Source organism: Dermacentor albipictus, chromosome 10, assembly GCF_038994185.2.
Source record: "Dermacentor albipictus isolate Rhodes 1998 colony chromosome 10, USDA_Dalb.pri_finalv2, whole genome shotgun sequence".
Classification (NCBI taxonomy): domain Eukaryota; kingdom Metazoa; phylum Arthropoda; class Arachnida; order Ixodida; family Ixodidae; genus Dermacentor; species Dermacentor albipictus.
The window spans coordinates 69,856,559-69,869,150 of record NC_091830.1 but is presented as its reverse complement, the minus strand read 5'-3'; the positions used below and the strand labels follow the sequence as shown (position 1 = coordinate 69,869,150).

At 45.4% G+C, this 12,592-nt stretch overlaps 1 protein-coding gene across 2 annotated transcripts in view; it reads left to right on the top strand.

Annotated features, from left to right (window-relative positions):
- The window catches only part of nSMase (neutral sphingomyelinase), a 48,681-nt gene that overhangs the window by 18,071 nt on the left and 18,018 nt on the right, over window positions 1-12,592 (top strand). For both annotated transcript variants that reach the window (XM_065428663.2, XM_065428655.2), the window contains one exon: window positions 11,629-11,847. In XM_065428663.2, coding sequence (XP_065284735.1) covers window positions 11,629-11,847 — 219 coding nt within the window. The remainder of the gene's footprint in view (window positions 1-11,628; window positions 11,848-12,592) is intronic.

Sequence of the window (12,592 nt, the reverse complement as noted above, 5' to 3'; positions counted from 1 at the left end):
GACAACACGAACGCCGACTATCAACTGAAGGGGGCACTGAGGCAAAAAAAGAAAGAATACACAAAACTCATCTGCACGTTCGTGTTGTCCACTTCTCTTATGTCCTGTCTGCACGCCTCACCTTTTTATGAGAAAAATACTGTAGAAATGAGTGACGTCACACTGGCATGTTGGTGGTGAGGTTTCTGACCAAGAAAGGGCCTTCATTTTAATTTTTATAAATTGGCTGATCCTGAAGGTAGTTTAATGCAGAAATGTGGGCTGTTCCCGTGGGTAATGTACAGTGCAAAAATGTATGCTAATCCAAATCTACCTCTTCCTGCTAAATGAATGAAAATATACTTTGAAAAGAATACCCTATTGGTCTAAATTGATTTAGTGTTTCTCTTATTAGGAGCCACTTCTCAAGTATGCATGAAATCGAAATGCCTTCTTCATGTTGCACAAGTGTTGCCTTCAGGGTTGTCTGTGGCACCTCCAGGAAATGCTAGACATTTGAATGTGCTGTGAAGCCAGGGTGAAGAGCTGTGTAGTTTCTTTCTTTATTTATTACACTGTGTATGCCAGTCTGCAAATTATTGTCGGACTTCGTAGATTTGTCGCGCACCCATCGGCATGTTTTGTGGATAGCAACTCGGCTAGCAGGCACTGATCTATGAAAGGTGCAATAAATGCCGTTGCGATTGTTTGCACTACTGTGTTGTCGTTCCTTTGTCCCAAGAGCACAGGTGTGAGAATCCCACATCCTCCAGGTCATCTTCAAGCTGCACAGGCACTTTGACAAGCCCTGCGTTTCTTCAGCAGTTGCTAATGGTGGACGCCTTGAAGTTCCACCAAGCTCCTGTGAGCATTTCCGCTGCCTGACGAATATTGATTGCAGTCAGCTGCTTTAGGCGGAGATTGATAATCAACTGCTGCACAAAGCACTTACGAAATTCTGCTTTGACACTATAATGCCCTGGTCTAGGGGTTGCAGCAAGGACGTGTGCTTTGGCAGCAGAAACTCCGGCAAGCGAACGTGCGTTAAGCGAGCATTCACAGTGTGAGCAGAGCAGTTGTCGACAACCAGTAGAATTCTTTGGTCATCCTTCCTTATTTGGTCGTCGAGTTTGATGAGCCATTCAGAAAAGATTGCTCTGGTCATCCAGGCTCTTTTGTTGGCACGGTAGTCGTACGGTAACGACATGACGTTTTTCATGCAGCGAGGCTTTACATACTGGCCGAAGACGAGCGGTTTAATTTTCTTCGTGCCTGTTACATTGCAGCAGAGCAGGACTGCCACACGAAGATGCGCCTTCTTCCCTCCTTTGCACTGCTTCCCTTTGAAGTGCATCGTTCGGTCTGGCAGGAGCTGATAAAAACATGCGGTGTCATCCGCGTTGAAAATATTGTCTTCAGAGTGCGATTAATCCACCTCTAGAAAACGACCATTGCGCCAAGAATCCGCGCCTTCTCTGTCAGCAACCTTTACCTCGCCCGAGACTACCTGCCAAGTTATTCCGTTCCTTTGGCGGAAACGAAAAAGCCAACCCGCACTGGCGTCGAATCCAGTTATTTCAAGTGCATCGGCAAATTCTCGGGCTCTTTTCTTGGAGGATTGGGCCAGACACGGGAACGTTTTGCAGTCTGGCATCTTTGAACCACGTGAGAACAGCTTGGTCCAAATTTTGAGTTTCGCAGTCGCAGCCGTTTCCTCGTAGGAGCGAGTTGCGATTCCCGGTGAAGCTTGACAATCTTGTCTGTCTTTCGAAATGGTTGTGACGGTCGATGGGGCAGTGCCACGGTGTCTGCACACATCGATTTGCTTTTTCCCTCCGTCTATTTCCTGCAATACATCCAATTTGTCCTGCAGCGAAAGCTGATTTCATTCTTCTAGGCGCCGTCGCTAGCCGTATCCATCGCTGGATCTCGTGTGAACATCGCCATACCCAGCCATACCATTGTCGTGAAGTTCTTGTACGAAGTTTGTGGTGAAGCAGTTGGCACTCGATATGGTGATGATGATAGCTACTACATTCGCAATTTCTCTTTCACGCGAGAGTTGTGGCGCTGTTACTTTTAGCCGAATTCGTAATACTGGTGTTCCTCGGTTAAAAAAGGAGAAAATAAATTACGTCCATGCTTCTGAACTATGCGCTGTATTGAAATTCATAGTTCTGAAATATTTTCACATTGAAAATATAGGCAATCTGGCGGAGATGTTTAAAATATTCGTAAGTTTAAGAAATTCGTTAATGTGGGGTTCATAGTAACGCGACTTGACTGTAGCACTTTATAATGTCAGAAGAGCCGAGCTTTTGCCCACAAGAAAATTATGTGAATGGAGGAATATATCACCACCATCTTTGTGAAAGTAACCAACCTGTTCCCAATGAGTTTACGATTGACAAATAGTAGTCAACCACTTGTAGTAACAAGGTAATTACGTTGCATTTTGATATTACAGAAAATGTGCTTTGTTGATTTTCTTTTTTTTTTTGCAGAATAATTCTGATATTAGCCCTTCATGTCGTTATTTGGGGTGTCGTGGTGCTTTCTCTGCATAGGATTGCTGTTCTAGATGTGGATGGCGTATCTTAACATGCGTTTTTCAGTGGTTTAAGTTGAGAAGGAAACCTGCTGTCTGCAGTTAGCGGCGATTTTGTCATTGACATTACGTCATCTCATTCCGCAAAACAAGTGCAGAGGTTTTCAGAGCTGTGACCTATTTGCATTATTTTGCCAATATATTGCTTTGGGGTTCCCCATAGGAGGTTTCCACGAGAGGTGATCAGGAGACTGATTACCGTTGGCATCTTTTTTGGCTAACTTCCACTCTTCAACCTAAACGTGGCCAGTCATACTGTAAATAGTGCACATTGAACTTCGGCTCTCCGCTAGTGGTGTGCACAGTGGCGTAGCTAGGTCGTCTGGCACCCGGGGCCTGTAGGTCTTCTGTCACCCCCCCCCCCCGGGTGTAGCCGGCGGAGAGAGGGTTGTCTTCAGACGTATGACACCCCGCCCCCTCCCACTGGCCCCTGGCACTCGCCCCCCCCCCCCTTTGCTACGCCAATGGGTGTGTAACAGAAATGCTGTTGATATTGTCCCATATAATTACTCTCAGCACCATGGTCAACCTGATCTCTCAGTGAAGCCATCACAGGGTAATAGCTCTTGCACTGTGTTCAGGTAGTGTCTAGGGTATGTTATTGTCATTCCTATTATTAATGCAACAGCCCGAAAATGCACACTGGGGTATAAGAAATGTGGTAGTGGAAGGCTTTGGATTTGTTTTTGACTACCTGAGATTCTTTTACGGGCACCTAAATCTAAGAACTATTCGCATCAAATGAAACACGAACAGAGGAGTGCCTGGCTGCAGCATAATTGAAGGTACACTCTAAAAACAGTTGCACCCTTTGGGGTGTATTATTGCCACACAACAGTAATAGTCATCCGCCTTGCTTGCGTTTCCTTTCTTGAAAGCGCTGCACTCGCTACTTTCTTGTAGAGAATGCTCTGTCATGCTGATAGCGCGCATGCCCTGCATGACTTGGAAGTACCGGGCTCGCACTGTTAAAGGAAATGCAGGCAAGACAGATGATGATTATTGTTGTGTGGCAAATATACACCCCAAAAGGTGCAAATGTTTTTAGGGTACAATGTGCGCCATACAGTCAACACTGACAGGCGCACACATCTGGTTTGACCACGTGGCACCATGGTGCTCCCCCTACTGCAATATCTTCGTTTCTGTTCTGGCTCCCTTCAGTTTGAAAGCAAGAAAGGAAAAATCAAAGACAACTGAAGCCATAGTATTGCAGTAGGACGAGCATCCTCACCCCCTGCCTGCAAACCACATAAGCAAATCTATCGCTAATAATGACCGTTAGATGGTGGAAACTGTACTGGTGGAAACTGTACCACGCGTACCCCGCTGTCCGCGTTTCATTTGACGCTGACAGCAAATCCAGTTTTGCCACACTGTGTGACAACACTATAGCCCTGTACTGTGATATTTTAGCTTCGGTTTTCTTTCATTTTTGTTTTCGGATTTCTTTCATTTCTAGAGTGTGTTGTACACTCTAAAAACAGTTTACACCCTTTGACATACCTTTGTCCCACAACAATAATAGTCATGTGTCTCGCTTGTATTTCCTCTCTTGGAAACGCTGCACTCGCTTCTTTTCTGTGAAGAATGCTCTGTCATGCAGATAAGACACGTCGTTCGTGACTTTGAAGTACCGGGTGCACAGCGTTAAAGAAAGGAAAGGCATGCAAGACAGCTGACAACTATTGTTGTAGGACGAACATACGACCAAATGGGTTTAAACTGTTTTACTGTGATAGCAATTATATCGACACTCCAGGCGCATTTCTGTTGTCGCCGTCAGCTTGATGTTCCGTGTGGAGTCCAAGTGCTATAGCATTGCGGCTGCACGCCGTACGCTGTGGTGTGAGTGAAAACATGCAGAGGTGAGCCGTGAAGGATAGTTGCTTGATCTCGCATGTGCGAGGGAGGAAGAACACCGTCTTACATCACGTGCAAGGCAGCAGGGGGGATTTCACTCCAGCGGCAGCGGTGTATGGCACGACTGAGCGCAGGCCCTATCTCGAAAGCGATCTGCAGTGGTTACAGAGTCTATAAGCACACCGAGGACTGATAGCTTCTTGTGTGCTGTGTTCTCACCACTTCGTTCGCATTGAAGCGAGAGCAAACACGAAGGTCAGTTCACTCGCTGCTGCTGTTCTTCCTCATGTCCGCGATTTGGCATCGAGTGTTCGTGGTCATTGAGTGAGATGTGTTCATGTGTGCCTGAGTATGCGAAACCATGCTTGCTAATTTAGTTAGTAAGAAGTGTACACGGTCAATAAAAGTTATCTTTACTTCTAATAGATGTCTGTTAATTTGCTATCACAATAGGCGCTTCGTTTTTTGGGCAAGACTGGCACCCTTAAGTAAGCTTGCACCCTATGGGGCTCATCAGTTGTCCCACAACAATAATTGTTCATATGTCTTCCTTAACACTGCGAACTGGGTACTTCCAAGTCGCAAATGGCATGCGCGTTGTCATCCCACCACACCCTCCCCCCCCCCCCCCCCCAGCTTGAAATAGCATTCTCAAAAGCAGAGTAACGAGCGCTGAGTTTTCAAAAAGGAAACGCAAGCAAAGCAGATGACGTTGTGGGTCAGGATAAGCCCCAAAGAATGTAAACTTTTTTAGAGTGCATAGAGTGCTCACTCTTAAACAAATGTACACCCTTTGGGTTGTATACTTGCCACACAACAACGGGCTACAACAATCGTCATTTGTCTTGCTTGCGTTTCCTATCTTGAAAGCGCTGCGCTTGCTACTTTCCAGTCGAGAACGCTCTGTCATGCTGATAACCCGTATGCCGTTCACGACTTGGAACTAGCGCGTACGCAGCGTTAAAAAAAAATAAATGCGGGCAAGACAGATGGCGATTATAGTTGTGTGGCAAGATACAACCCAAAGGGTGTCGTTTTGCTTAAGAGTGCTGTTGTAGGACAAGATTACACCCAAAAGGGTGCAAAATGTGAGGCACTCCAAAAATAGCAGCACTTCGCCCAGCATAGGGATTCTATATAGTTGCACGTGTTCGGAACGCATATGTCCATTTCGCGTCGGTTGTTGCAACCCTTACCAGACTTGCAAGGTCCCATACGAGCACATATCGAGGGCAACACATATCGAAGTATTCTAGGCAAATCTCCAAAATTCGAACTTCGGTTAACGTGTGTGTATATTGGGGGCGAGGACTTACGGAGTCACCATCTATCGGAAGCGCCTCCCTTGCGTACTATGAGGGATCACGAGGCGCGCTCCTCACAGGTTTCGCTTACGGCACTCAATAAAAACACCACGCGGCAGCCCTCCCGGACATTTCTGTAAGTACTCTCTAAACGAGGGAAGTTTTTTAGTGTCTGAATAATAATCTAGGGCAAACTGAAAGCACAGAATCGTTCACGGACGCTATCTCTTTTCCGAATACAGTAAAAGCTCGTTAATTCGAACCGCAAGGGGAAGCCGCTTCAGTTCGAATTAACGAAAGTTCGAACTAACGAAAGTGAAGGAGAGCAACAGTACACTGCGATTTGGAAGCAGTAGGGCATGTCAGAAATTTGGCGAGTCAAAAAGTGATGGCATGTACCGCGGGCACACGCCATCTTCGAGTCGAAGCTCTGGGTCCGACTGTGCCACACCACCGATGTCCAATGAAACGAACGTTAGCCGAGGCTTAACACCATCACAATGAATCGCGACGGCCGATGCCTCCTAAGCTGAAAACAGGTGCACAACCGATGAAGACTGCCGAGACAAAGACGCTGAACATGTGAAGGTGGCGAAGGCCCTGATTGGTTGGTTCTTTATTGCAAGCGCAGCTGCGACGTACTTGATTCGCTGTGTTTTGGCGCTTGCCGTGCCATCTCCGCACAGCATTAGCAGCTGTACAAGATTTGCGAAGCCTCCGAGATTCGCAGCGGGCAAGACGTCTCGGAGGTTACGTAGAACGGAGAGGCGGCAGCCGCCGCTGCCTTCTGGCTGACCCCGCGTCGGTTAGATTTTTTTCCGATTTTGCCTTCTCTCGCCGTTCTCTCCGTTTCGGAGGCAATACAGCCTTGTGTGTAGGCAGTAGGCGCGTTTCTCTGGCCGTGTGCCAGGCGAGCGTAGTTCGAATTATCCGTGAGGGAACCTTCTCGTGTTCGAATTAACGGACTTCTTTATACATAGACTTCTGTGGAGCTTGGCCGGACCAAATCGTACAGTTCGAATTATCCATAAATTCGAATTATTGAAGTTCGAATTAACGAGCTTTCACTGTACGTACAGTGAACGCCACTGCGCGGGGTCGCCGCGATGGAGTCTTCCGAACGGGCTTCTTGCACAAAAGGTTGGCAAACACTAAGAGCAAACTATGTGAAATATGTTCTTATCGTAGGCTGTCTATATATAACCAAATGGAGCATAACAGAATCAAGCCTGAGTGCAGCGACCGCACGGGTTCGCAGTGATCGACTGCGCGCCTGCATGCATATCCGCACACAATGTTTCGCTTTCGCTGCGTGCGCGTTTTCGCACCGTGCCGTGAGCTTTGGGCCACTGAATATGAGCATTTGACAGTACACGAACAACCATTGTTGCGCGAACACTATCAGAACTATTCAAAAATAATTCCGTTATAGAAACTTCGACGCCTACGGCGACTGCGATGTGCCGTCACGACGATTCAATCTTTTTTTTCGTTTTTTCTATATTCTTGGACGTTTCAATACTATTGCTCAAGTTGCGTCGCACTGTATGTTTATCGGTCTTTTCAGCGTGCGATTTCCTGCTGCTTCTTTTTCGTAATCCAATGCATTAATTCATAACACAAACATGACCATATGCCGTGTTTTTTTTTTATGTACTTCCTTCCACTCCCTTTCCATTGCAGTGAACTTGCCAATATCTAGCATCGACAAGTTCATAGACCAAACCGTCATGACATTAGCCGGGCAGCGGGCGCGGGCGAGCGTCTCAGTGCGCGTTTTCTGCTACTCGCCGAATGTCGCGCAGTCCCGGCGCCGTAGCAGAAATCTTCCTCGCGTTTGTGCTTGCTGCATAGCCGAGTTGTAGCCGGCGGCCGTCCGCCTGTTCTAAGTTTCGCGAGCCAAGCTTCACGCATTCTTGTCCTGCGGCTACGTGTGAATAAGGCTGACACCGGGCTCCGTAGCGTACGTCCGGCACTGCGGCACCGAGCAGTAGTCTACCGCGCTTCACGCCTCCAAAGACAGCCACTACCTATTATAGTGCTTTCAAATGTTGTCAAGCAGACACCCAAGGCGGGAAAGCCTCACCACTTAATCAGAACCGCAGCGCAGGTGGGACTTTCAAACTTTCGTTTTCAGCTCGCTTTGGCGCTTCCGAAGCAGCCGACGCGGCCGCTGTGTCCACGCGATCCCTCATATTACGTCACGCCGACGGTGGCGCCAGTTCCTTTCCGGTTGTTTCCAGTGGTGGAGCTCGCTCCCCAATGTCCGTTTGCGTGATCCACAGAGGTAGTGAAAGCGCGCATATATCTTTTTTTATCTTTATTTAAACGTCATTTCGGCGCGGTTTTGTCTTTAGGTTAGGTTACAGCTAGCTTTGCTCCTTACCCGTCTCGGTAGCTCGGGGTATATATGGCGCAGCGCTGCTAAGCACAAGGTCGCGGGTTCGTTACGGCCAGCCGCGGCTGTCGTATTCCGATGGGCGCGGAATGCAAGAATATGTTGTTCGAGTGCCGATGCATTATAGGGTGCACGTTAAAGAAACCGAGGTGGCCTAGATTAATCCGGAGTCCACCTTACGCCGTGCCTGGTAATCAGGTCGTGCTTCTAGCACGCAAAATTCCGAAGTTTATTTGTTTTGTTTTCTTTTCTTGCTTTCCTTTAGTTATTTTTTTCAACATTACTCTTTCAAGAACGCTGCGATCGGAGGCCGCCCTTATACAGCCCGTTTAACGTGTTGTTGTGGAGGTTTCAAGCTCGCTCCTTCAACGTCCTTCCTGCAGACGCGCCAAACGGTCTTGTTCTCGATGATTATCGTCGATGGTTGTCTCGCGCGACCCCGAAAAACGAAAGCCAGAACAAGAAAAAAAAGAAGGCCGAGACGAAGATAAGCGTTGCACTCACTTCACTTTCCCTTGTCGGTGTGTCGCTGCGCGCGCGATACGCAAATGCTCGCGGCGCGCGTTATATCGCTCCGCACATCTCGATGTCGAGGTCATCGCGGTCCGCGTGTTGTCGCACTCTTTCCGCGGTGCACCCCCCGGTAACGCACCGCGTACGCTGCGTATGCGTAGTATAAGCTCACCTTAGCTGATCCAGCGCACGTCGCTGCCGCGATCTCCAAGCCAAGCTGCACCATATTTTTTTTTCTTTTATTAGTTTCCTTGCCGGCCGTTCGCAAGGCGTTTTCGCCTCGATCCTTTTTTTTTATTTTTTTATTATCGAGCGTCTTTCTTTCGTCCTTCGGCGACGTCGGCGCAATCTGCGAAAGGCCGATATCGTAGGTATAAATCGGCGTCGATACGGTCGTCTCACCGCGAAGCTATATATATATATATATATATATATATATATATATATATATATATATATATATATATATATATATATCCATTGATGCCCTTAGTTCGGATACCTAAGCGCAGGCCGTCAAAATGCGGCCTTCCATGACAGTGGGGCGCCGCGTTACTTGGCCTATTAGCTGCACCCAAGTGCGAGCAATACGTTTTTTGACGTTGGTTTATTTGTTTTTGTTGCAGACTTTTGAAGTTTTCTTTCCTGGTGGGTGGAGTATGGGGACGCAGTCGGATCGAACCAGGTTCACTTATATCTCGGAGATAACGGTATACATACAGATCGCATGCAGGTTGGAGATAATGTCACAGTAAATGTACATATAAGGTCAGATTGAATAAATAGCTGGCCAATGTCATAGATCTTATGCAATATCATCATCGGGCATCTCATCTCTAACGGCAGCTTCCAGGGGCATTTATGGAGTGTCTTGCACATTTTGGTTCATTTGTACCACAAGCACTATTTTCCTGTATAAATAACCCCCCTTTGGGCACTACTTAATTCTATCCATTGAGAAGTTAGCTTCACCATTTTTTTCTTTGTTACAATCATGAAAAGAGTACTCCTGCACAACGGATTAAGCATTTTTCCTCTTTTCGTGTTGGTTGTAAAGTTCACGGAATGCAGACTCAGTGCAAGAAATCTCTACAGGGACGTCAGATATGAGAACATAATGATTATATGTCTAGTCTAGCATACTTAGGAAGCACCCAGCTAGCCACTTGAGATATTCACCGGATGTGAAACAATGTGAGAAATGATCAAAGAAGACCCACTGCATGATGAAATACTGGTACCGAGAGCAAACACCCAGACATCTACCCTCCAACTGACTTCACTTAAACAGGTTACACGTAATGCTCAAATCTACGGCACAGGTCCAGTTAGAATTGTTTCAAGGCATTTGCAACACATTTTAAATATATTTTTCTCTTGGTGCACTCTTTCATACAATTGTGCACACAGCACATGATTAAGTGCAAGAGAGTGCGAGGGGAGGAGTAAAACAATGGAAGTCAGTCCCCGTCGTGAGTACTCGATTTGCCATTTCCCTTAGGAAAAAAAAGCAATTAATACACCTACAACTTCACTAAAATAGTGGAACGAAAGTAAGCACTGTCTTGGCCAAGGACTTAAATGTCGAGGCGGTGTGTGCATAGGAGTATATTTGGCTTTGGTGTGATGTCGATAGCATGTAAAAACACATTGCTTTGTAGCTTAAACTGTTGGCACTCTATTCCTAGAAGTACCGACATGACTGTCCCTGACTCAATTGTACTGGCAAATATCGCACCATCGTAAATAATTTACTACGATGCCCATTTCTATGAATATGTCCTAGTACCCAGGAGGTGGTCATGTGAGAATGTCATGGTACATTGGCTCGCTGGTTTCCTGTGTTCTGCAATGAATGTGGCTGCCAGAAGAAATGCGCCCAGCACTCAAGTTAATTTTTTTATCGGTAACATTGTCATACTTAGCCCTATAGCTACACAATGGCACCAAATTTTGCTCTGTGCCAAGTCGTGACTATCAAGGACTACGGATGCTGAGCTTTGAGGCCAATTTCGGGATCACATTAAAACGTCTTACATTTCCCAGCCTTCATACTTACTGTGCGCGGTCCTTTTACATACAAGAAGTATGTAGTAGAGTTCTTAATTCGAAAACATGTGTCAGTATGCCTTTAAAGCGAAGTGTGCAAATATGTTGCACATGTTCGCCAGGTTTGGTGAAGCAGTGGGGGCAGGCAATGCACCAAAGCGTTGTGCGTTTGCCTGTAGCGTTTTTCGTTTTACGTGTAAGCAGTGAGTTGCACATGAATGTCGTAAGCACGTATTAAATGTGTTCACAGGTAAAGGCATTGCATGTTTAAAAGGCCACAAAGAAACTACTTGTGGCATTCACTGCTTGACACATTTAATCAAATCCTGCTCTACATATCGACAACTTACAGTGGCTATTATGAAAGCAATGTTAACTAGAGAGACACTTATTTACGACAACGCTTACCTTTGACTGCTTGTCAATGTGGAGCCTGTAAACTACCCTATTGTTGCAGTGCATGAAAGGTGATTTAGCCTGTACATAAGCCAATGTTCGTTTCAAACACTGGCAGTGACATCCTTTTTTTTTCTTTCTAATTATATTTAGAAAGCTTGTTTACCAACACTTCTTTTTGCTTCTTCCTGAACTGCAGCCTAGTCCTCGCAGTTGAATTTAATTGTTTATTATTGTTCCCAAGAACAGTGTACAATCCTTCTAATATGGTGTGCAATGAAAAGGGGAAACAGAAACAATAAAGAGATTGTGAACAAAATACACATAGCTTAAGCTATATTTAAATAAAAGGGGCATTATATATATATATATATATATATATATATATATATATATATAATATATAATATATAATATATAATATATATATATATATATATATATATATATATGTATGAAAATGTCAGCATTGTCATGATGACAGCCACGGTGTCAAAATGCTTCCCATGTTGCAACAGCTCCACGCAGAGTACAACCGCAACTGTGACACGTACCTGTCCCACCGCATCTGCCAGTCCTTTGAGCTGAGCCAGTACGTGAAGCATACGAGCAGCAATTGTGACCTGGCCATTCTGGCTGGCGACTTCAATACAGAGCCCTTGGACCCGCCCTACAACATCATCATCTACAATGCCGACATGGTGGATACGTTTGTGGACCAGGAGAAAATCAATAGGGTCAGTAGTTTGTTTGTTCGCAGTTGAGTAACATTCCTGTTGAATAGATCTCGAAGGTGAAACTGATTAACCAGCCTTATATAGTTGAAAACGTTTAATACAGTGTCCCATTTTACAAATCGATATTATAGATGTCCTGCCATTTAGTAATGGGTGCTTTATTACTGGTATACTGAAGCCAGTATATTACCTTATAAGTGTCTATGTAACATAATTACTGTATTTTCTTGTTTGTATGCTGCAATCTTTTGGACTCGTGAAAACAAGCTTGGTCTACTAGACTGCAGTCCATTGTCTTTAAACAATAGTCAGTGTTGCTGGCCTGTCATTTGGTGCATAATATGTACTTGTGCGAATGACATGCGACCCATGAGTGCAGGGTGGTTTTCAGGCTTGAGAGAGTAGCTTCTTTTTTTTTTTTTTTGCTCAGCATCCAAGTTTCGTGCTACTGCAACACTTTACCATCAAAAGAAATAAATCTGTATTTGTTACAACGAATGCATAGTAAAGGTCTGACACTTTCCAACATCATTTCCTAAAGCCATATTCCTGAAACAGTAAAGATTTCTCATTCAAATGCTGAATATATCCCCAGGCCGAATAAAGTAAAGACAATGGATTTGAATGATGCAGACATATTAAACATATGCATATTATCTATATTAAACGTATACGCAAGGTGTCTACAAACCGGCAAAACCGGGAATTCTCAGGGATTTTTAATAGTCTGAAAGTACTCAAGGAA